Source organism: Triticum urartu, chromosome 1A (genome assembly GCF_056163025.1).
Source record: "Triticum urartu cultivar PI428250 chromosome 1A, HENAU_Tu73, whole genome shotgun sequence".
Taxonomy (NCBI): Eukaryota; Viridiplantae; Streptophyta; class Magnoliopsida; order Poales; family Poaceae; genus Triticum; species Triticum urartu.
This window is the reverse complement of record NC_141873.1, coordinates 25,023,306-25,046,130: the sequence shown is the minus strand read 5'-3', so window position 1 is coordinate 25,046,130 and position 22,825 is coordinate 25,023,306. Positions and strand designations below refer to the sequence as shown.

Sequence of the window (22,825 nt, the reverse complement as noted above, 5' to 3'; positions counted from 1 at the left end):
TAGCTCTTTGGTTTCTTGTTGGTGGTCTAGTTCCTTAGGAGTCTCCGTTCTATCAAGAGGGGGTCCGCTTTTGTTTGGCTAGGGTGGAATCATCACGTACACTTTCGTTTCACACCCTCTGGGCCTTCCCGCGTCGTTGGAGGTCCTTTTCCCTGCAGATTGAGCTGTCTTTTGTCCCAACGGTAGTACCGCTTGTGGTCGTCAGCGGCAGTACCGCTGCGGTACCGGGCCACTACCGCCTCGACTCGAGGGGGGCATTTCTTGTGTTGGGTTGAGCGGCATCTGCAGCGGTTGTAGGAGCAGTAGTACCGCTCTAGAGCGGTAGTACCGCCCTGCCACCGCGGCAATACCGCGCTAAGCCCGTCCGGCAGTACCGCGCTGGGCCAGTCCCTCCTCTGTCTTCTTGTCCTGTCTGCTGGGCGGTAGTACCGTAGGGGGGAGCGGTAGCACCGCTGGGTTCAGCGGTAGTACCGCTGCCCTCTGCGGTAGTACCGCCCTCTGCGGGGCTGTTTGGTGGGGTAACGGTTGGATTGTTGCCCCCACTATAAAAGGGGGTCCCCTTCTTCCCCGTTGACTTACCTCTTCCCCCTCAAGCTCCATTAATGCTCCAAGCTCCATTTTCACCTGATCTATCTCTCTAGCCAATCAAACTTGTTGATTTGCTCGGGAGTGGTTGAGAAGGCCCCGATCTACACTTCCACCAAGAGATTTTTGATTCCCCCACCTATCCGTAGCGGATCTTGTTACTCTTGGGTGTTTGAGCACCCTAGACGGTTGAGGTCACCACGGAGCCATAGTCCATTGTGATGAAGCTTGGTGGTATTGTTGGGAGCCTCCGATTGAGTTGTGGAGATTGCCCCAACCTTGTTTGTAAAGGTCCGGTTGCCGCCTTCAAGGGAACCAATAGTGGAATCACGGCATCTCACATTGTGTGAGGGCGTGAGGAGAATACGGTGGCCCTAGAGAGGACGCCGGCGCAGATGAACTTCCACGACGTCTTTATGCGCGAGCAGGCGCAGAACGTCGCCCCTCCACCTCGTCTTATCACGGATCAGGACCGTGCGGAGCACTGTCGGCGGCAGCGCCGCCTCCTCGTCGCCGAGGAGGACGAGCGAGCCATGGCGGAGTGGCGCCGGCACCACCCGGAGGACGTCGCGGCGGAGCACACCTTCTGGGCGGAAAGGACGACAAAGCGCCGCGCGGAGCGCTTGGGGAGGCGTCGGCGGAAGGCCCTGGCGATATCGCAGTGCGATATCGTGAGGCAGGTGGGGTGTCGATCTTTGGGGATAATGTTCCTCGTTGGGAGGGCATGTGGATCGATACCTCGGACAACACCAGTCCGGATGAGGACGAGGGCGACTCGGAGTAGGGTGTAGTTGCACCATAGTTCATCTAGTTACACCGTAATATCTAGTTGCACTGTAGTTTTATCTATCTATGTATTGCTTATCGATCAATGCTATGAACTATGTAAAATATCTATGTATCGTTTTTATTATCTATGAAATATGTACCGTTTTTTATTTTAAAAAATATATATGCAATGTTTCGTGCGATAGCGCGTCTGCTGGAGCTACACGCACGTGCTAAATTTTAGCGCGGCTGCTGGAGCCAGCGCCGCCCGCCGCGCTTTTCCAGACGATGGGTGTGCTGCTAAGTACTTTTAGCGTGCCGCGCGTTCGGCAACTGTTGGACATGCTCTTAGGCGATACATGTTCCTCATCAAAAATAGAGAAACAATAGGTAGTTATTCCAAACATTTTCATTACATATTCGTTGACCAATAAATTCAACAAGTACATAATCAAATTCATTTTTACTAGATTACAACGAAATGCACCTGAGAAAAACCTTACAAACTCGAAGCATAAACGAAGCAATCTAAAAAAAAGCACAAATGCGCGGCAACGCCCAAAAATATTAGAGAAAATGTATAATGTTTATTTATAGTGCAAACAAATAGTGTTAACTCAAGGCAGCCGGAAGCTCAAAGCTGAGACACGTGAATTTGCTCCACCTCCAAACCTCACGCTTAATGTGCCCTCTCCTCAACGCCCCCTGTCTCCTCGAAGGTGCGTAACAAGCGGCGAATCACCGGAGAAGCCACTCCACCGGGCCTTCGACATTGAGGTAGATAACAGGATTATCAGCCATGAGTTACGATTCAGGGCACGCGGCATGGTCCCTGCCCCCGCATATACCAGCAAACCACGAGGCTACGGCCTCCAATGTCACGCCGGACCATCGGAGGAGCTGCGCGACCGCGCCTTCTTCACTGATGACAGGACAGTTGTACCAGACATTTTGGTTCGCGGCGCGCGCAACCGCCGGCGATCTGTCTCTCGTCTTTCCGCAGCACGTTGACTTCATCATGTCTGGCAGCGGTGTCCGCTCGTTGGCCGGAGGACAGCCCCCGACTTCTGTGGCGGACACCACGTTCCTTGGCGGTGCAAGCGTGGCCGCCCACAGTCGGATCGGCCTCGCCTCCCTGGGCGCCGGTGAACTTTGCAGCGCAGTCTCGGTCATAGCGTGCGTGATCAGCCACATAATAATAGTACGTGGACGTCAAGCCATTGATACCGCCCGCCGGCGACGTGCCAGTCATCGGCCCCTGCCAATCACGACGAGGATTAATCGGTGAACAAAACAAAACATTGGATATCAGAAGATTGTGAGGGGTGTGGGTACGTACCTGGCAGAAGCTGTGCCATTGGACGGCGCTCCTGGCGCCGAAAGCGTTGTCGACCACGACGGTGATAAGCAAGATTAGGGCGGTAGTGTGGCCATCGATGGTTGACCGGCGGCAGTCCGGTGACTCCAGCTGCTTTGCTACTAGCTGCCGCTGCAGCCCGGGGTGAATCCCCATGGCCTAGCTGCCTCTCTCTCCCTGGCGATGGGGTAGTACTCCCTCCGGTCCTTTTTAATCCGCACATTAGTTTTGTCTGAAGTCAAAATTTGCTAAGTTTAACCAAATTTATATTAGAAAATATTGACATTTATAACATCTAATAAATATAATATGAAAATATATTTCGAGATGAATCTAATAATAAATGTGTTGTTATGTGAATGTTAAATTTTTTGTATAAACTTGGTCAAAGTTGGATGAGATTGACTTCAGACAAACCTAATATGCAGAGTAAAAAGGACCGGAGAGAGTATATATATATATTGGTGACATGTGTTGGGGTTACGTGCGAATGAAGGAAGCTGAAGCTCCATGGACGCGTTAGGGTCGATGTCGCGCCCTAGCTGGCACATTCAAACAAGCCAACGTGCCTTATTAAACACGGAGTGGACTATGGCACTGCCACACTGTTGCTTTGACGTATCAAAACATGAACAGCACGCCATCGTGTAACACATGATCGGACGGATATGGTTGCCGCTGATTTTTTTATTTTTGCAAACATGATTGTTTGTTATTCCTTTCAAAATATAGAGCGTACATGTTTTCCAGAAAAAAGAAATCTTACTTTGATCAACGATCGATCAACCAAATCCCACTGTTGGACGATTGATAGCATGGTATTCTAAAGAACGTACATTTCACGTTTAGTTCGATAAATCATTACTAGTTCAAAAAGAAAGATAATCATTACTCACCAAGCTGTCAGCTTGGTAAGCTACCAACAAATTTTGCAATCAAAGATAAATCATTGCTCAAACAGCAATATTCTTTTTGAAACAAGACAAATAATTGACATTTCATTGATTAAAGAAGAATTTTAGACAAGACCTGAAAAGCGGTGCAAAAAACTCCACTCTATTGGCATTACAATACTCAAGTGCTTTACGCCTGCGATGGTTTCTTTTCATGTGTATTCTTTCAAAAGAATGTTGAATCCAAATTTTGTGTCATTGAAATATAACTGAACCAACTGAAAATCAATACTTGAGTACGTTCCATTGGTTAGTGTCCCTAGCTTGTGAGTTCGAGTCTTTGCAGTGCATCTTCTGTGCTTGCAAAATAAGCTAAAATTGCAAAAGCAAATGGTGGAGACCAGTGGTGTCAATCCCACAACCATGTGGTACTAGAGAAGAGCTTTGCCACGAAGCTAGTGGCTGCATTTTACTACCACATGCATACAAGCCTTATTTGATATAGCTCTGTGCGTTTAAATTCATATCCAGTTGATTGTTTCGAATGGTAACAATATTTTCCGGGGTCCACCGGGATTTTTGGTTTCCTCGGTTTTCAGATCTCTCAGATGTGAATAAAAAAAATCATGCACACAGGTTCTCTAGGTGAATTGTTTGCAATGTAGTTCACATTGTTACTAAGTAAGACCGTGTGCGATGTAGGTTGTATTTCACACGGGCGTAGAGAAAACAGGGAAGCATATATTTTAGGGTTAATTATCATTTTGCCCTCAGTGGTGTTCATGTGCTCAGTTTTGCCCTCAAATGCGAATTGTGCTCAGTTTTGCCTCTAGTCCGAGCGCACCGACTCGTTCCATGAACTCAGCCATCTCCGTCAGGTCAACCTTTTGACTCGGCCTTTACAGGTGGGAGCAGGCGGCAGGGACGGCCAATTTTATTCAGACCGTTGCACGCGTGGCTTGTCGGACCCAGCAGAGAGCCGTTGAGCAGAGAGCCGTTGCAGGTGTGCTATATAAGAGGGCGACAGCGGCGGTGACCACGGCGACAGAGAGCACGGCGGTGACCACGGCGAGAGAGAGAGAGAGAGAGGACGGCGGTGGGAAGCTAGCTGTGGAGGGCGCGGCGGTGGGAAGCCAGTTGTGGAGGGCGTGGCGGCGTTGAGATCCCTCCATGTCTTCCTCAAGCTCCCGTGCCACCTCGCGGATGCAGAGCCGGCGTGTGTGGACATGCCTGTCTTTGTCTGTCCGCGGTGCCGGGCGGGTGTTGATCGGAGGGTTTCTCACACACCGAGGAACCAGAATCGTCCGTTCTACGTGTGCAGCGAGAATGGGGTAAGAATTGGGGCAATCGCACCATTTTCGTGGTCGGGATCTTTGAGCAATGGGTTGATCTGTTTGGTGTTCATGCAGGTGGCATGCTTCTTTCTTTGGGTCGATGCTCTGGGCAAGACTCTGATGAATGAAGTGCAAGAAGAGCGTGAATAATGGTTGCGCATGCTGCCACGAACGGCAGTGGTCGCAGCACGAGCTCCGGAAGAAGAGATGGAGGGTGAAGCACGCACTGACAGAGAGCTAGCTGTTGAGCTTAGAATGTTGAAGAAGAATGTTAGGAAGCTTGAAGATCAAGCACTACCAATACCCATTTGCAAATACTTTTGGGCATTTGTAGGTATGGTAATCACACTGGTTGTAATCTTGAAAATGTATGAAAAGGCACGAATTATGGAGGAATTTGTAATCTTGAAATTGTATAAGAAATTCACCTAGTTTGAATGTTGGTCAAAGTTATTTAAATGTTGAAAAAAATAGAAGAAGTGACCAACATTTAAATATGTTGAAAGAAAGGAGAAGAAATGAGGAATTCAGAAATTTTTGATCAATGAAATGCAGCTCTCTACTCTGCCTTTCTGTCAAAAAATGTTGCTCTTGGGCCAAATTCAGAACGTAGAGCCAAGTGCAAACTAGACTAATGGGCCAACTGCATCCAATTAGGCCCATTCGGGGGTTCTCTTGCGTATTTTTCTCTTTTCTGTTCTGATTTAATCTAGGCAGTAAATCATAATGCTGAAACTTTTTGTGGAAGCTAATTGAATTATTCCAGAGCCAAACAATTAAGGTTAGAATTTTTTTGGAGTTGTTAATTAATCCAATTCAAATACACCGTGATTTAAATCAAAGACCAAAATGTCATAGATAATGTGCCTCAGCTCTGGTAGAGGTTTATACCTGGTGCCAAAATAAATAAACATTTTTTAAGGGCATTACATTCAGAAAAAAATAATTTGTTTAAAAAAATGAAGGGTGGAAAATGCACAAAAATTGGTGCGGCTGGGGACTTGAACCCAGGACCGCGTGGGTTTGTGGTGTTTAAGGCTGCGCTGGTAACCGCTATGACAAATGGCAAGACTTTGACATGGTAGGGAAGGAAGGTATACATAGTGAGACTGTGAAATTTGTTAAAAAAAAGTGAGACCGTGAATGTTTGCACACGTGTAAGAGTGGTTTTCCTTTGTTTTGCACTGAAATTTTGAAGGGTTGGAAGGTTGAAGACGTATGTTTGCACTGCCACATGATTTTGGTTAGAGTGGCACTTGGTTTAGGATTAGAGTAGCACTTGGTTTATGATTTAAAGGGAATAAATTTGCATGTTAGTTCATGACTTAATTTTTTGAATGAAACAGAGGGCTTCTCACCCCCTCCGATTTTCATTAATGAAAACCACAAGTTCTCGAACTTCATGACTTGGTTTAGGGAAGAAATGATATGTTTGAGTACGGACATTTTTTTAACACACATAATAAACCCTAATAACTTAGATAAGATGCAACACACCGTACCATTACAATAATAAGTTCACGGACAGTTCACAGACACATGACGAAACATGACACGGCTCGACACGACATAGAAAAGCAACAAAATAAAAAACAAAACATGACGAGCTTGACTCCGGGCATGAACATCTTCTTCTTGACCTCCTTCTCCACCTGCCGCGCGCGCCCCTTCAACATCATCTTCATCTTCACACCTCCTCCTCCTCCTCGTAGGGAAGGGAGTGCATCTGGCCTGGAGTGGGGAAGATGCTCTCGCAGTTGGTGTAGATGTTGTAGACGGTGAAGAAGATGGCCTCGCAGCCGCACCAAAAGATTTGGCCGAGGAGCTCGCGCGCGTCAAACAGGTTGGTGAAGGTGACCGTGAGCAGTAGGAGGATGCCGCCACGGTCACGAACCTCGTTGAGGGTGAACATCCTCGGCGAGCCCCGTGGGAGGTGGGCATAGCCGGCTCTGTGGAAGGCGCGGGTGAGTTCGACGGAACCCCTCCACCTTGAAATAGCCCACACACGGAGCTCCCTCTCCACGAGCACGCCCGGTGGGTAGCGCAGCTCCGGCACGACAGGCGGATGGTTGAAGGTCGGCCCGTTGAACTGCATCTTCACTTGGTCTCACTTGGAGAGGGCTTGGTCGCTTGGGTGTTTGAAGTTGGAGAGAATGGATCGGATCTGGCTCGTGGGTGGGAGAGGAAGAGAGACACCCCATTTATAGGCCTGTGGGTGGGAGATGAAGAGAGAAAGGATGAGAACGGTGCGTGTGTGAATCCGGACACGTGTGTGTATCCGGACGAGTGTGTGTATCCGTTACGTTTTGCACTCTTAAATTTTTGTACGAAAATGATGCATGGGGCGCGTTCGTGCATCTGAATCACTGCATAGCTCTTTGACCAGGCGGTGCATCTGACTCGCTGCCCTGAACCACTGCCCTGAACCACCTAGCTCGCCTCGCTCGCATGCATCCACGTCGCCGCTTCCCGCGCATGCAAACCCACGTCGTCGCCTCCCATGCATGCAAGGCCTGGAAAGGCTGAGACGGGCTATTTACTGCGGTCTCAGGCCCAGACAACGAGACGGCCCAATGGTCCATCCAGCGCGCCCGGTATTTGTTTAAAATAATAATCTCCCAGCCAATCAGATTGCATCTCGCGGATCGCCCCCCCCCTCCCCGCAGATTCCTTCTAGAAGGGTTTGATCGACGTCCCTTGATCATCGCTAGGGTTAGATGAACAGTCCTTGTTCAGCGCTAGGGTTAGCGGGGTTTGGGAGGGGTTTGGAGCAGTCAAAGCTATGTTTGATCAGATTTCAAATGAGCATAATAAATTAAATAAAAATCAGAAAAATAAAAAACCTACGCACATAGTCTTCTTATGTCATATACTAACGATTTAAATTGATAAACAAGGTTTACATACATTTAAACGGTAAATTCATGTGTATTGTGCGATATCTCGAGTATCTTAAACTCTCTTGTATGAAGTGAAGAGAAGTGTTTTGGGGGAAATGAACATGAAAATTTTAAAAAAACTCACCACAGCTTCATTTTGGAGTGACTAAGAAGAATCCAGGCTTAGTTTTTCATTTTGATGTTTTACACTTGTTTAAATCTTGGTCAAAGTTAAGTTTGACCAGAATTCAAATGAGCAAAACAAATTATTTTTTTAAAATGGAAAAACCAGCGCACATAGTCTATATATATAGAATATATGTGTAGGAAAGTTATTTGGCTGATTTAGACAAGGTCGAAAAAAACCTTGCTTACAAATGAGGCCGTTTACCCTACCTTTGGACCCCTCTCTTTAGCATATTTTTCATTAAAATTTCAAAAACCTCACCACAGCTTCATTTTGGATTGACTAAGAAGGATCCAGGCTTAGTTTTTCATTTTGATGTTTTAGACTTGTTTAAATCTTGGTCAAAGTTAAGTTTGACCAGAATTCAAATAAGCAAAACAAAATTTAAAAAATCAAAAAAGGAAAAACCATGCGCTCATTCAAACATCATCCAACAGATTTAAACATCATGTCGAACATACTTCTAACATAGGTCCAACATAATCCAACAGAAATACAACATGTCAAGTGATAAATGTTTCATAATACAACATGATCCCTTATTCATAATGTTTCATAATTATTCATATATAGCATCGGGGCTTTCTGTCTGTTCCTTGAGCTTCTTGCCATCACTTTGCTCCTCGTGCACCTTGTGCTTATTGCTTCTTCTCTTCTCCTCTTGGTTGTCGGTACCTTACGCGTCTTCTTCAAACCTATCATAGAGCTGTGCAAAACATAAAGGGTAATGATATCATGTCAAGTGATAAATGTACAGTAGTATTTGACCCTTGCAAGATTTACATACCTAGCAGAACTCACAACAACAGAAGGTTGGTCACCATTTGGAGCCTCACTTGGATCACCATTTAGAGCCCCACTTGGATCACCATGATCACCATTTGGAGCCTCACTTGGATCACCATGCTCACTATTTGGAGCCTCACTTGGATCACCATTTGGAGCCTCACTTGAATCATTATTTGGAGGATATTTTGGATCATCGTCAAAATCATGCAGCTGTTGACCATTATCATTTGGAACCTCGTCAAAATCCTCATGTGATGCAACCGGCTGTTGACCATCATTTTCATCATCTGTTGAGGCAACCGACTGCTGACGAACATTTTCATCAAGCCTTCATCGAAACTCTCTCCGAACGCTGGATCTACTGTGTTATCACAATACTTACCGAAATGACCAAACCCACCACACATTGTGCACTTACGCTTCCTCGCTCCAAGTCCAGCTCCTTCACTGCGAGGTCTGATTCGACTCTTTCTTGGTCTACCTGCTGCTCTCTTCAGAACTAGAGCACAAAGCTTGAATCCAGGGTCCACCATGTCCCGTTGTTGTTTTCCCTTCATAGCAGGCAAGGCATAAGCATAAGTGGCTTTGAACCTTGAAACAGAGTAGTAATCATGCACATACTGCTGTATGTTCCCTGCTGGACCTGGGAGAGAAGTGATGAAAAACAAGGTATGAATGCATGGCAACCCAGTTATCTGCCATTGCCTACAACTACAAGTTCTAGCTTCTAAATCCACTGGATATCTCCATTCCCTCTTCTCTTTATCCAAATATGATATCTCTGCTGTGGTACCCGAGCAAAGAGTCATGTTCATTCCAAGCCTTTTGTCTTCTGCTTCGGTTCATTCATCACGGCAGGGATGATAATGTGGCCCATGAATTTTGCCTCAGGTATTCCTGCACGATAATGAAATTTCTGCATGTATTCTATCCTTATCCTGTCAAGCAAATCCACCTCATAATGACCCTTTAGTTTCCGGATCGTTGAGTTGAAAGACTCTGCTAGATTATTGTGCACATAGTCAACTTTGCTCACTTTACTGAATTGGCTTCTGGCCCATAACATGGAATGTTGTGTTTCCAAGTATTCTTTCACTTTGGAATTCATGCATAACTGCCTCAAGTGGTAGTTGTGCTTCTTCACACTGCAAGTCAAAGATGCTGGCCATAAATTGTTGGTATACACCTTTCCTTTGAATTTCTTCATGAAATTTGCAGCAAGGTGACGCATGCATTCCCTATGCTCTACTCCAGGGAACACATTGTCCACGGCCACTTCTAAACCTTTGCAGGCATCTGTATGAATGACCAACCCATTGGGATGTGCAATAGCCCGACGCAGATTATGCAAAAACCAAGTCCAGCTCTCCTCAGACTCTGTCTCCAGCACACCGTATGCAACTGGAAATACAAAACTGTGTGCATCAACTGCACAGGCTACTACTAACTGTCCTTTAAACCTCCCTGTGAGAAAAGTGGCATCAATAGCCAAATAAGGCCTGCAGCCTGCCCAAAAAAACCCGGCGACAATCCTCAAAGCAGACGAAAACACTCCTAAAGCATTCCTTGGTCTTTGTCACCCCCCTGAATGTTTACTCCACGGTGTGGTGATCAATATCTACAATATGACCTGGGCTTGTCCTCTCCACTTCACCTTTGAATGAATACAACAATTGAAAACTTTCCTGCCAGTTACCATAAATAGAATCCATAGCATGTTGTTTACCATTGAACAACCTCATGTATGGTAAATTTATCTTGAACAACCTCATGTATGGTAAATTTATCTTGAACTTATTTTTGATGTTCTTCTGCAATTCCTTTGGACCCACTTGCTGGTTTTCTTTCACCCACTTCTTTACTTCTTCTGCCACCCATCTTGACTTGGCTCTACTGATTGTATCCTTCCTAAGGGTTGGTTCCTGGCATGTGTGCTTAAAAGGGTTCACTTTGACCTGAACATTAGTGCTATTTCACATTTTAGATGCGAGCAGCCTCCATGGACAACCCTCAGTCGGACAGTGCACTATGTAACGTACTTGATCGCTCTTGTCAACTTTAAAAGTATGTTCTACTTGATGCAGTATGTCACAAGTGCATTTCTACACTCATTCATCGATGCAAAAACTGTACCTTCTTCCATATGAGGGTTCAAAGGGTCCCATTCAATAGCTGCATGGTCTTCGTCCTCACCCACCGCGTCATCATCCACACGGACTGCATTGTGAGCCTCATCTTGGTTTTCAGTCTGAGGTGCCCGTCGTAAATTCCGAATAACATCAGAATATAGCTTCTCTTCATCAACCCCAGAATTGTAGTCATCAGGCTCCACTTCAAGGGGGACCCTACTGCTGTTGCCCACACTTGTCGAGCCACCACGTCGTCGTGCACCAACTGAACTGTTCTGGCTAGAGATGCCATTACGACGACTTGGTTCTCCCCGAGATGTTGCACTCGTCATCCTAGGTCCAAATGCCTGCTCAAGCACATCAACTTGCAGCCTCACATGAAAATTATCTTTCTATTTATACCTAACAAACATGGTAGCTAGCTCTTCATCATTAATAACTGTCACCCATTTCTTTTCCTCATCATAGTATTTGTATACCACTTCATCAAGCAAACCTCAAGGATATTGGCTACAAATTACCTCCCCAAATTGTCTGAAACTCCAATTACTAGCCATTGGCAACCGATAATCAAAACCACCTTGGTATTTCTTCTTATCCTTTGCATCGAACATGTACGGGTCCCTTCTAATGTGCACCATGAAAGCAAACTGCAACTCCATCCTAACCGGCGAAAAACAGATACGCAATCAGCACACTAATTGGGCAAACCTACTCGAATCTAGTGTTCAAAAGCACAACTAAGATCAATCTAAACAAGAGGCGAAACTTACCCCTCGGGAACCTAGCCGTGGACGCGGCGGATCTCCGGCCCGATGCCTGCCTCGCCAAATACTCCGGGGTCGCCGTTGATCGCCATTTTGCCCTAGGGTTCTTCCTCCTAGTTCAAATAGCTCCAGCAGCCCCCCACCTTTGAGCGCTCTGGCCGGGCGCACGGAAGGAGGCCGCGCTGCGGGTCGAGCAGGTGTCGGACGCCCCACCCGTGGCGTCGCAGGAAGGTGGCGGGCGTCGCAGGTAGCCATGGAGCGTAGGCGCAGGACGATAGCGGTGGAGCAGGCCGTGCAACTAGTGGCGGGGTAGGTGCTGGCCGCGGCGCAGGTGGCGGCGGTGGCGCAGGACAGTCGGCCGGCGGATGGGCAGAGTGAGCTAGAATCCTACGAATGATTTGGGGATTTAGTTGCACGGGCCTACATGTCAGCTCCGGACCCACGTCCACACGGTCCTACGTGTAAGCTCCGGATCCACAACCACTAACGCCGGCGGACGGAATGGACTCAAATATGACCGTTTGGCCTTGTCATAGTTGTTGTGCATGGACTAGAAGCAAAACTGAGCACAATTCACATCTAAGGGCAAAACTAAGCACATGGACACCACTGAGGGCAAAATGATAATTAACCCTATATTTTAAGCTCTTTGTTATATATCAGGCAAGATTGACTTCTTCTGGTATAACATTCGCCCATGTTCAGAAGTATGCAGGTCATCTAGTATATATTACTTAAATAATTATGCAGCACCGCCGGAAAAAAAGAACTCGGTTCCTTGGTTAGATTTCCTAGTGGCGTTGGGTTCGGTCTTGATGTGTGTGAACTGTGATGTGATGCTGGTGCGTACTCCTTGTTCTATCCTTGTGTGGTTGATCTCTACGAGAGGTCTCATGCTGAAAATCCATAACGGGGATGGCAACGTCGCCCAACACGGTAGTGTCACCGGCCATTGATGCTGGCGGCCGCTCAACATATGCATGACATCAACAATCTTACGTAGGCTAAACCAGAAACATGCACCTCCCAGAAACTTCCAGAGTTTTAATTTGTATTTGAGTGATTAAGCAAGCTAAGGCCCAAACGCGCTGAATTATCAAGTGAATGATGGCGACATCTTCACCCTATTTGAACCCCCTTGACCTGGACCATGTACACATTATGCAGGAACACGGATGCTACGCTGTTATCCCTGGTACTACCACTGATAGCACCAGTTATCTACTGATTAATGCAGATACATGTATGATAATGCATGATAAGTAAGTTGGCCAAGCAAGGGTTCAGTATGTGCCCATATCATTCTTTCCTCATGCTTGTTTTCAATCACATTGAACTCAACTCAAATCACGGCAGATCATAATCAACATCCATCAACATACCATTCTCCTAAAAAAATCAATCTTGCTGAGCTCACTAATATAATACATCACCTAAATAGAAGACATTGAGTGAAGAGCTCATTGACCTACAAGAAAGAATTTGTGTTATAGTAAACTACAGAGGTGATCTTCGCCCATGCCTTGCTGACGATCACCCTGCTACCTGCAGCAATCATAGAAGGGAGAGTGATTAGGAATTCCGGAGGGAAAGGGCGAATTGGGAATAGGGGTAGGGGCATGTAAATTTATGTGAATTCCATGGGTTTATTGCCCAAAACACTTGCCACAGGTGTGTTCCCTTTTTCCAGTATGGCGTTCCACGAGTAAGCACTAGGGCAATTTCGAACAATTTGAACTGGATAAATATTTTTTTAGACTAGCTCGTTTCCTTTTACAAGTTCTTGGACAAAATCATTCTCACCCCACAAGTTTGTGTACCTCTAGTGTATTTACACCCTTCTGATGTCTCCATCGAAACATGGGACCCATTGTCAATTAGCATGACGGCAATAGATAGTTGTTTCGATTAAGAGTCTTCAACTTCCCGTAAAAATCCCGATTGTCGCTGCCTCCTCCTCCTCTCTAATGCTAACTGCCACCCATTAAGATCCTAGCAGTTTTCACCGTTAACTTGCCGCCCCCACACGGATGATCTCTACAGTGTCATGAGGTTGGAAGATGCTAATTTTAAAAATATGTTTTTAGCTATGTTGTTTTTGTTGTCTCGGTCAAGTATGGCAGTTTGACTTGCATAATAAGTCATTCTTCTCCTTCTACATGGTTGTTTGCCTCCAACATCGATCAAGATATGGGGTTTGTGTCACGGTGGTCTATAGTTCCAGGTCGTGTGGTCTAGTTGGCATGATTTTTTTCAGCTCCTCTGGACTTGACAAATCTGTGACGTGGATCCTGGTTTTTGGGAGTCTTTGCCAAGCTCATGGCGATGCTCAGGCCGATGCACAAAAAAATGTTTATCAGGTTTTCCTCATGGGACGGCCTCCTTTTGTGTCAGACTTGAATGAAACTTTTGTCCTATTCTCGCTGCAGTGGAGATTCAAGAGAGATTTGGTTTGCTAAAAATTTAAGACTTCCATCGGCTTATTTGGCTTTAGTTTCATGGTTTGCATGTTTGTTTTGTGTCTTTGTTCTGAAATTGCTCTACCTATATTCATTTTTAAAGTCCCATATTTTTCTTGGTAACAGGTGTTTTGCTTGGTTTATTAGATTAGTAAGATCTACAGGTTCCTCGTCGAAGAAAACAACAGGTAATTCCAAACATCCGGGTTACAAATTCATTGACCAATAATTTGATCAACTAGAAAATCAAATTCATTTCCACTAGATTACTAAATAATAGAGTCGAAAAAACTTACAAACTCAACGCACAAATGAAGCAAGCACAGAAAAAAGCACAAATGAAGCTGCAACGGCAAAAGAAAGAAAATGAATAATGTTTATTTATATTGCAAGAGGAGAGAGAGAGAGAGAGAGAGAGAGAGAGAGAGAGAGAGAGAGAGAGAGAGAGTAGTATTAATGCATGATGCCGGGAAGCCTGAACCTCGCGAGACATGAGGATTTTCTCAACCTCTAAACCTCAAGTTTAACGGGTCATCTCCTCGAAGGGACGTAACAGCAGAAGGATCACCGGAGGAGCCACCCAATCGGGCCTTTGTCATTCAGGTGAATGACAGAACAGTCGGCCATGAGTTGCGCTTCAGGGCACGCATAGACGTTATGGTCCCTGGCTCTGCATATACCAGCAACCCATCGAAGGAGCCGCTCGACCGGGCCTTCGTCATTGCGGTAGATAACAGAGTTACCAGCCATGAGTTGTGCTTCTGAGCTTGCAAGGGCGGCATGGCCCCTGCCTCCGGGGGTGTACGCCATGACTTCTCGGTCAGTGGTGTGAGGGAAGCCGTATCTGGTCTGTTCCTCGTCTCCGTGTGGCACGTTGACTGCATCGTGTTCTGAATGGGATGACCCAGCTTCGGTTTCCTGCACGTCGGTGAACATTGTGGTCGGGTGTTGGTCGTCACAAGTGTGGTACATGCCCGGCCGGTCCTCCATGAATCGGTACGTGAACATCACGCTCTCAATCCCATCAGCCGATGGTGTGCCAGTCTGCAGCCCCTGCATGCAAGTGCCAAAGCATCACGACGGATTAACTGGTGGGCAAAGTGTTTTACATCGCACGCGCGAACGGAGGAATTGGGAGGTGCGTACCTTGCGGGTGGCAGGCCATTGGATGGCGCCCCTCTCGCCGACGGTGATGACGACGGTGTCGCTCATGGTCGTGGCGGCGGTTTGGCCGTCGATGGTTGACTGGCACTCCAGGGACTCGAACTTATTTTCTACTAGCAGTGTGGGGAACCGCTCGAGCTCGATCTTCTTTGCTACTTGCTCTGTCTGAGGATGGCACATCATATATGTGTTGAGGTTTCGTGGGACTGAAGTAAGCAGAAACGTGGACGCGCAGCGGGCATCCCGCGTTAGCAGCTGGCTCCGTGGTACAAATGCTAGAAATAAGCTGAGCCAACATATAGTCAACTAGTCCACCAAACCACATTCATTCGTTTTCAGACGAGGGAGATAGGTACGTATGACTATGGCGTTAACACTCTTACGTACGCACGCAAGAGAAAGGTTTCATCAGCAAGGAAGCTATCATCAGGACACAGTCCAACGGGGACTTACTTGGATTTGGTCCGCTGCCTACTTGTCGTAGGAAATCTTCACATATATACGTACGACCTGTTAAACTTCATGATTCGAAACCTGAGGGATGCTAGTTGTTGTATTATCATATGAGTGCTACTATACGAACATACACTGATAGGAGCAAGTGTCGCACGCGAACCATCCTATGGTTGGATGGCTATGAGGACAGTGCTATTCCTAGCCTATCAGGATTTAAGTCCCGGTGCTCGTATTTTCTTGGATTCATTTTAGGATTTTCAGCGATGCGCGTTCAGTGAAAGGAGATGTTTTCGTCGACTATGAGGCGCTTATGATGACTTTGTCAATTTAAAAATGATATGCCGGCTCAGTCTCTCTAAGGTGATCATAATGGCAAGGTGTGCGTCTGTGTGTCCATCGTGTAAAAATCATGCACGGAGTGTCGACCACAGTACGAAGACGACTTCTACGCACGCGCACACACAAGGAGTAACTTTCTTTTACAGCTCTATTTAAAACCTTAAACCCTATATTCCACGCAAAAAAAGCTCTATTTAAAATCGACCAATTGCTCTATGTTCCATCCAACTAGTGTGCTTACTGTCCTTTCTCAGTTTTCGTTTTACCGATATCCCTGTCGAAATCCCTGTTGGAAATCAGCAGTAGCCACAGTATAAACTATGAAGAATGCACGCAATTAGTCTTCAGACATTGTAATTTGCATGCATTTACTCAAATAAGAATGCATTAAGTTTCATGGTTGCCGATATACATCCATTCATGCGTGGATTTGCCGCCATGTTTCTCGAAGTTCGCCTTGTTTTACTTAAAATACAATGTGACCTGAAGTGAGTCAACCTGCGTAGATTCCTACCGTCCTGTTGGGGCATAAAGGTTAGGGTTTCTCGTCGTCCATGCATGGTCGCCAGATCTAGTGTCATTTGCTTCAAAGCTACTCAAGGGTTCAACGGGGATGACTCCAGGGAGATGATCCTTAGGGGCTCACACACGAAAGCTTCCCGACTGTCATCAACATGGTCAAGTCGTCTCCGGTAGGGGAGCAGAGACATCTCTCGGTGGCTCGTTCTGACATCGCTATGGGTCGTTCAGTGGTATAGAGATCCTGATGTAACTTTTATCATGTTTGACGTGCTTTATACTTTTGATGAAATTATATTACAGATTTGAATCAGTTTCGCAACAAATTACACAAATTAATGATGTGGCAATGCCAAAAATACCACGAGAAATGAAAATTGTTTATATACAGTGGAAAAATAATAGCGATAACTCAAGGCGGCGGAAACAATGTTGCCCGGTCAATTTAGAGAAAACCGTTACAACACATGCACAAGACAGGGCACCCATCCATCCTCCTGACTGCTCACAAGGCCCACACACAAACCACCAAAAAGAGGAACAACATCGAGATTGGCTACATACTATCATCGTCGTACTTCTCCTAAAACAAGCGACTTCTGCTCCACTATTGACGACCAAGCAACAACATGTAGGCCGAACGAAGCATGGTAACCTTCTCCATGACGATCACCTGCAAGCACATTCAAGATGTCTATACTCTTTGGTCACATCAGTTTAGGAAACTGAGTCATACAGTTCTCTTCGAGGCTTTACCTTCCTTCACGTGTTCAACCGCTTAGCTCCACCATTGAAAGAAAAAAGTTGCTTCCAGTATGCTCTTAGATCAAACGTCCGATTGAACTACAATTTTGTATCATCACTTCACTAATTGTTTAGAATGATGGAATGAGGGGGATAAATGTGCACAAAACAAGTTTAGTTTGTTGTATTATTTCTCCTTTCAGTTTAAAGTGGTGCCTGCGCACCTTTTGGAGCCAGCCACATATGGGTCATAGACAATTGGAGATGCCCAGCCATATCTAATTAAAAGTCGCTAGTTAAGATTGATTGTATTATTCTCACTCAAGTCAACTATATAATTATTCAGCATTGTATTTGAAAACATGAGATCGGATCATCGATTAGCTCCTTTGGACTCAATGAAGCTCAGCGTGATGTCCTGGCCCATGTGCAAATACTATTTATTTGGTTCTGCTTCACGCGCCAGCGTCCTTTCGGGGCAAGGTTGAATAGGATTTGTGTCCTAATCTTGTTGGAGCGGAAATTCAAAAGACTAAGTTTTGATTTGCTAAAAATGAAATTCAAACGTCTGATGTTAGTTTCGTGTTTTGCATGATTGGTGTGTATCCTTGTGCAGAAATTTCTTTACATGTTATAAATTTTGAAGTCCTCTAGTTTGTTTGCAAACATATGTTTTGCTTGTTTATCCGATTATTATTGGGATCTATGTGTTCCTCAACAAAAGACAAAAATATTATTAGATGTATAGTTATTACAAACATCTGGATTATCATACATTCAGTGACCGATAAATTACACATTTACACAATCACATATCTATCCACTAGATTACAAAGAAATACACCTGCGAAAAAACTTACAAACTCGAAGCAGCGGCAAGGAAAATGGACGATGTTTATTTACAATGAAAAGAAAAGGAGAAATCAAGAAGGCTGCGAACGCGAGGATTTGCTTGGACATAAACATTGGGATATAGGCAGACGTGTTCTGTGATTGACATCACCTGATGAGACTCAAAGCATTTCCAAAGCTAGCTTAAATGTCCTCCATGGCTTCGATATTGGGTACTAACAAGACCGGGCGGTGGGGATTTCAAACTGTGATTTCTTTGACCTTCAAACCTCACTTTGAACAGCGCGTAACTGCCGAGAGACTACCGGAGGAGCCAATGGACCAGGCCATTCTGGTGGACATAAGGGTTATTGGCCATGATTTGCGCTTCGGCGCAGGCATGGCCGCTGCCCCCGCATATACCTGCAACCCATTGAAGGAGCCGCTCGACCGGGCCTTCGTCGTTGAGGTAGATAACAGAGTTACCGGCCATAAGCTGCGCTTCTTGGCACACGGCGGCGGCACGGACCCTGCCGTCGCCACCGTACAGCAGGACTTCTCGATCGGTTGTGCGCACGCAGTCGTCGGCGGTCCGTTCCTCGTCTGTCCATGGCGCACTGACTGCACTGTCTACCGTGTTGGTGCTGGTGCATGCGCTGCCGCCGGCGCACGGCTCAGCCTCGCTTCCCTGCACGTCGGTGAACACTGTGGGCTGGTCCTCCATGAATCTGTACGTGAACACCACGCTCTCAATCCCGTCTGCGGACGGCGTAGCTGCCTGCTGCCAAGTGCCAACCATCAAGAGGATTAACCGGTGAACAAAGAATTGTACATCACTGGCGCGACGGAAGATTTAAGGAGGTGCTTACCGTGCGGACGCCTGGCCATTGGATGGCGCCGCTCTTGCCGATGAGAGAGTTGTCGACGGTGATGACGACGGTGTCGCTCATGGTCGGGGCGGTGGATTGGCCGTAGATGGTTGACTGGCACTCCGGGTACTCGAACTTATCTGCTAGTACTAGCTCTCTCTGACGATGGCACATCGTATATGTGTTGGTGTTTCGTGCGACGGAAGGAAGCAGAAGCGTGGAGGCGCAGCGGGCATCCCGCGTTAGCAGCTGACTCCGTAGTACCTGTACGGCTGTACCTACCAATGCAAGAAATAATAATACAGTTTGTCTAATTCACATCTAGATATTTTTTAAGAATGTCATATTTAAGCTCTTATAAATATATAATGCATAAACAAGAAACAAAAAAACTAGAACAAAAAAATAAACCACAAACAGAGTAAACATCAGTTTAAATGTGACATAACTATGTCACATCTAGATGTGTCCTAGATAGACCCATAATAATAAGCTAAGCCAACGTGCAGTCAACTAGGAGAAGGTACATACGTATCACTATGACGTCAACACTCTTACGTACGCACGTCGCAAGGGAAAAGGCTTCATCAGCTAGGAAGCTATCATTAGGACTTCATGATTACTTGGACTTCAGGCTGCAGAACTTCATGATTTGCACATGATCCAAGTTGGATTCAATCTTCACGTACTACGTACTACCTCCGTCTTGATTTGTTGGCCCCCTTTGCATTAAGTGTTAAATTTTGACCATAGATTTAATTAACAAAGTGTCAATGCATAACATAAAAATTTATATAATTGAAAACTATGTTCAAATACGAATCCAATAATATATTTTTTGATGACATGTATTAACATTTTATTACTCCCTCCGTCCAGGTGTATAAATCACCTCACGAAATTAAATAATCAAAAAACACTTAGGCGCGGTACATTAACTTCCACCTCGTTTCTTTCTTGACATATCAATCAATAAAAGATGTGGGCGTGCATACTTTCAATGACTTGACAATACCAAACACAATATGCAGTGATCAGTTCATTGCATGCAATACTATTAATTAGCAAATAAACATTGAGTTCTCTTGTTTTTTCCTCTGCCTTGGTTACGATGCACGATCTAAGACGACTTATGCTTCTGGACGGAGAGAGTAGTTAAATAGATGATCAAAGTTTGACACACAGAGAGAGTAGTTAAATAGATGCTCAAAGTTTGACATAAAATTTAAAAGAGACCAATAAACCAGGACGGAGGTAGTACGACCTAATACTTCTAGAAAATCCTCACGTACGTACAGCTTGTACAACTTCATGATTTGGAACCTGAGGAACCTACGTTGGGACCTAACAAAAGGAGTATACCCGATTGATGATCCGAGGGAGCATTGACGAAGACGACTTTTGCGCACACGCACAAGGAGTAGTTTCTTTTTACAGCTCTATTTAAAATCCATCAAATGGCTCTATGTTCCAGCCAACTAGTGTGTGTTTGTTGTCCTTCCTCCATTTTCCTTTCACCGACATACCCATCGAAATCTCTGTTGGAATCCAGCAGTAGTCACAGTGTGAACTATGAAGAATGCATGAAATTAGTCTTCATACATTGTACTCCCTCTATTTCTAAATATAAGTATCTTTAAAGATTTCAATACGAACTACATACGAAGCAGAAGGAGTGAATCTACAATCTAAAATATGTCTATATACATTTATATATACTCCCACCTTTTCGGTTAATGGTGAGTGGAGAAATATATCTTATAATTTACAAAATTACTCAAACTTTCATATAAGCATTAATTACATTGTATACATGGATAACCACTGATGAAGCTATGTATCTAGGGTAGGGTCATAGGCCTGACCTAGAGGCCCTCCCCAAGGACATCACCCTAAAGCCAGAAGCATTCAAAAGGTACCATCATCAACTCAACCAGAGACATTCCACTCGGAAGAATCAATGTCACTCGACCGTCACAGAAATCACTCGACAAACAGAAGATCTAAAGTCACTCTACACAACAACGGTCGGGCGTTTACCCATAGACTTAATTATCATTTATAGCACTTTAATACAGACGTTACATGTAACGCTCCTTCTTTATGTACATTGAACCCCTTGTAACGTGGGTTGGCTGGGGTCCTGGTGCACTCTATATAAGCCACCCCCTTCTCTGGGACAAGGGTTCGCATCCTTTGTAAACTCACACACACATATAATCCAGTCGATCGCCTCAGGGCATCGAGACATAGAGCTGTTAATTTCTCCGCAAAGGGCCTGAACTCGTAAACTCGTGTGTACAACTACTCCATAGCTAGGATCTTGCCTCCTCACACCTACCCCCCATTCTACTGCCAGTCTTAGATCCACGACAGTTGGCGCCCACCTTGGAGCAGGTGTCTTAGCAGTTTGTTGGAGAAGTTGCGATTCTTCTGATTCCCGTCATCATGGTTTCCGGCGGAGGATTGGCTGAAGGCCACGAGATCCGTCTCGGCGCGCTCATCTTCATCGCCGACGACTCCCTTGGCTCAACGAGGCTCCACTCGACGTCAAGGCGCTCCCCTTCCACGGGGCGACGCACTTCCGCGCATACATCCGCGGCGTCCTTCTTCGACAGCCGTCGACTTAGTATCAGTCGGCTCCTACAGCATCCTCGCTTCCCGTTGTTCGCCGGCGTCAGCGATCCGGTTAGTCGCGGCTTCAGCGGTGGGTGAGACATGCGGTGGACCGCCAATCGGCCACCCCACAAATCGCGGCGATCGAGCCCGATGAAACTCTCTACGGCCTGTTCGATCTGTCGACTGGCTCCGTCGAGACTGCATTCGTGTGCGACAGTAGCGAACCCACGGCGGAAGTCTTGATGGTCAATGGACCATGCAGTCCTCCTGGTGAAGACGGAGGCGATGGCGTCGACGACCCATCACATGTCCACGAGGAGTACCGCCCCGAGCCCCTCTCTTCGCAGCGGAAGGAAGATCTTCGCCGCCGTAATATGGATGCACTCCACACTCCTATCGTTGGAGAAACCCCCGAGGCCCAGGCCTTGGAGGAGGCGCGCCTGGCCAACTTGGCTGAGCGCACTCGACTGGAGAACCTCAAGTGTGCACTCGACAAGTGTGCTCGGCAGCGGATTCCTGAGTCCAGTCGACGACAATTTTTTCCGCCTCCGACTCAGGTATACCGAACTCCGATCCAGAATCTCACAGCTGCAGCTCAAATAGCAGAGTCAATTCAATCTTCCCAGTCAGAAGTTGGCTGAGGTTTGATGCAGATCTGGGCTTTACTCTAGGCAGCAGGAGAGCAAAATACAGCAGTATCTCAGTCGTGAAATAGGATTCATAGCAGATCTGTGGTGACAGATACTGTCCAATCTGCTCACAGCCCAAGATCGCCTCCGCGGCGTGAGGGACGTGGGCACCGGCAAGATCAGTACAGGAACCGTGAGCAGCATGATCATCGACTCGACCACGATGACCGTCGTCGAGTGCCCATGCCTCCTCCGAGGAGTGGGTCATACGTGCCTCGGCGGCAAGATGATAGGCTGTCGAAGAAGGACGCCGCGAAGAATTCCGTTCAAGGTCTAGAGAGCCAGGCTTTGATGCAAGATCTATTCTCGTTCAAGGTCTGGTTGATAGGAACAGAGCTCACAGAGAAGGCCACGATAGGGATTATCCGGCTGGAAGCAGGGTGCACGTTTCAGGACCCGAGTATTTCAGCAGAGCCATCAGAGCAGCAGTGATTCCCCCAACTTCAGG

The 22,825-nt window shown here is 46.2% G+C and overlaps 2 protein-coding genes and 1 pseudogene across 5 annotated transcripts; all 3 read right to left on the bottom strand.

Annotated features, from left to right (window-relative positions):
- Window positions 1-1,747: 1,747 nt before the first annotated feature.
- Window positions 1,748-2,893, bottom strand: LOC125543152 (uncharacterized; annotated as a pseudogene). Its single transcript, XR_015617300.1, has 2 exons — window positions 2,693-2,893; window positions 1,748-2,611 (listed from the first exon to the last, which is right to left on the bottom strand). The product of XR_015617300.1 is annotated as an uncharacterized LOC125543152 (transcript).
- An 11,685-nt stretch (window positions 2,894-14,578) lies between these two features.
- On the bottom strand, window positions 14,579-15,494 carry LOC125532585 (uncharacterized). 2 transcript variants are annotated; one of them, XM_048696591.2, is made up of 2 exons: window positions 15,294-15,494; window positions 14,579-15,200 (listed from the first exon to the last, which is right to left on the bottom strand). In XM_048696591.2, exons 1-2 carry the CDS (start codon window positions 15,492-15,494, stop codon window positions 14,712-14,714), a joined length of 690 nt encoding a protein of 229 aa, XP_048552548.2. In that variant the 3' UTR covers window positions 14,579-14,711. The 2 variants fall into 2 exon arrangements, with proteins under 2 accessions (XP_048552548.2, XP_087400893.1); XM_087544767.1 differs by having other exon boundaries at window positions 14,579-15,191; window positions 15,294-15,454.
- A 2,594-nt stretch (window positions 15,495-18,088) lies between these two features.
- LOC125543015 (uncharacterized) lies at window positions 18,089-19,204 on the bottom strand. Of its 2 annotated transcripts, none has more exons than XM_048706290.2 (2): window positions 19,070-19,204; window positions 18,089-18,981 (listed from the first exon to the last, which is right to left on the bottom strand). In XM_048706290.2, the coding sequence occupies exons 1-2, from the start codon at window positions 19,148-19,150 to the stop codon at window positions 18,523-18,525; spliced, it is 540 nt and encodes a 179-aa protein (XP_048562247.1). In that variant the 5' UTR covers window positions 19,151-19,204; the 3' UTR covers window positions 18,089-18,522. The 2 variants fall into 2 exon arrangements, with proteins under 2 accessions (XP_048562247.1, XP_048562300.1); XM_048706343.2 differs by having other exon boundaries at window positions 18,089-18,978.
- Between the last annotated feature and the right edge of the window lie 3,621 nt (window positions 19,205-22,825).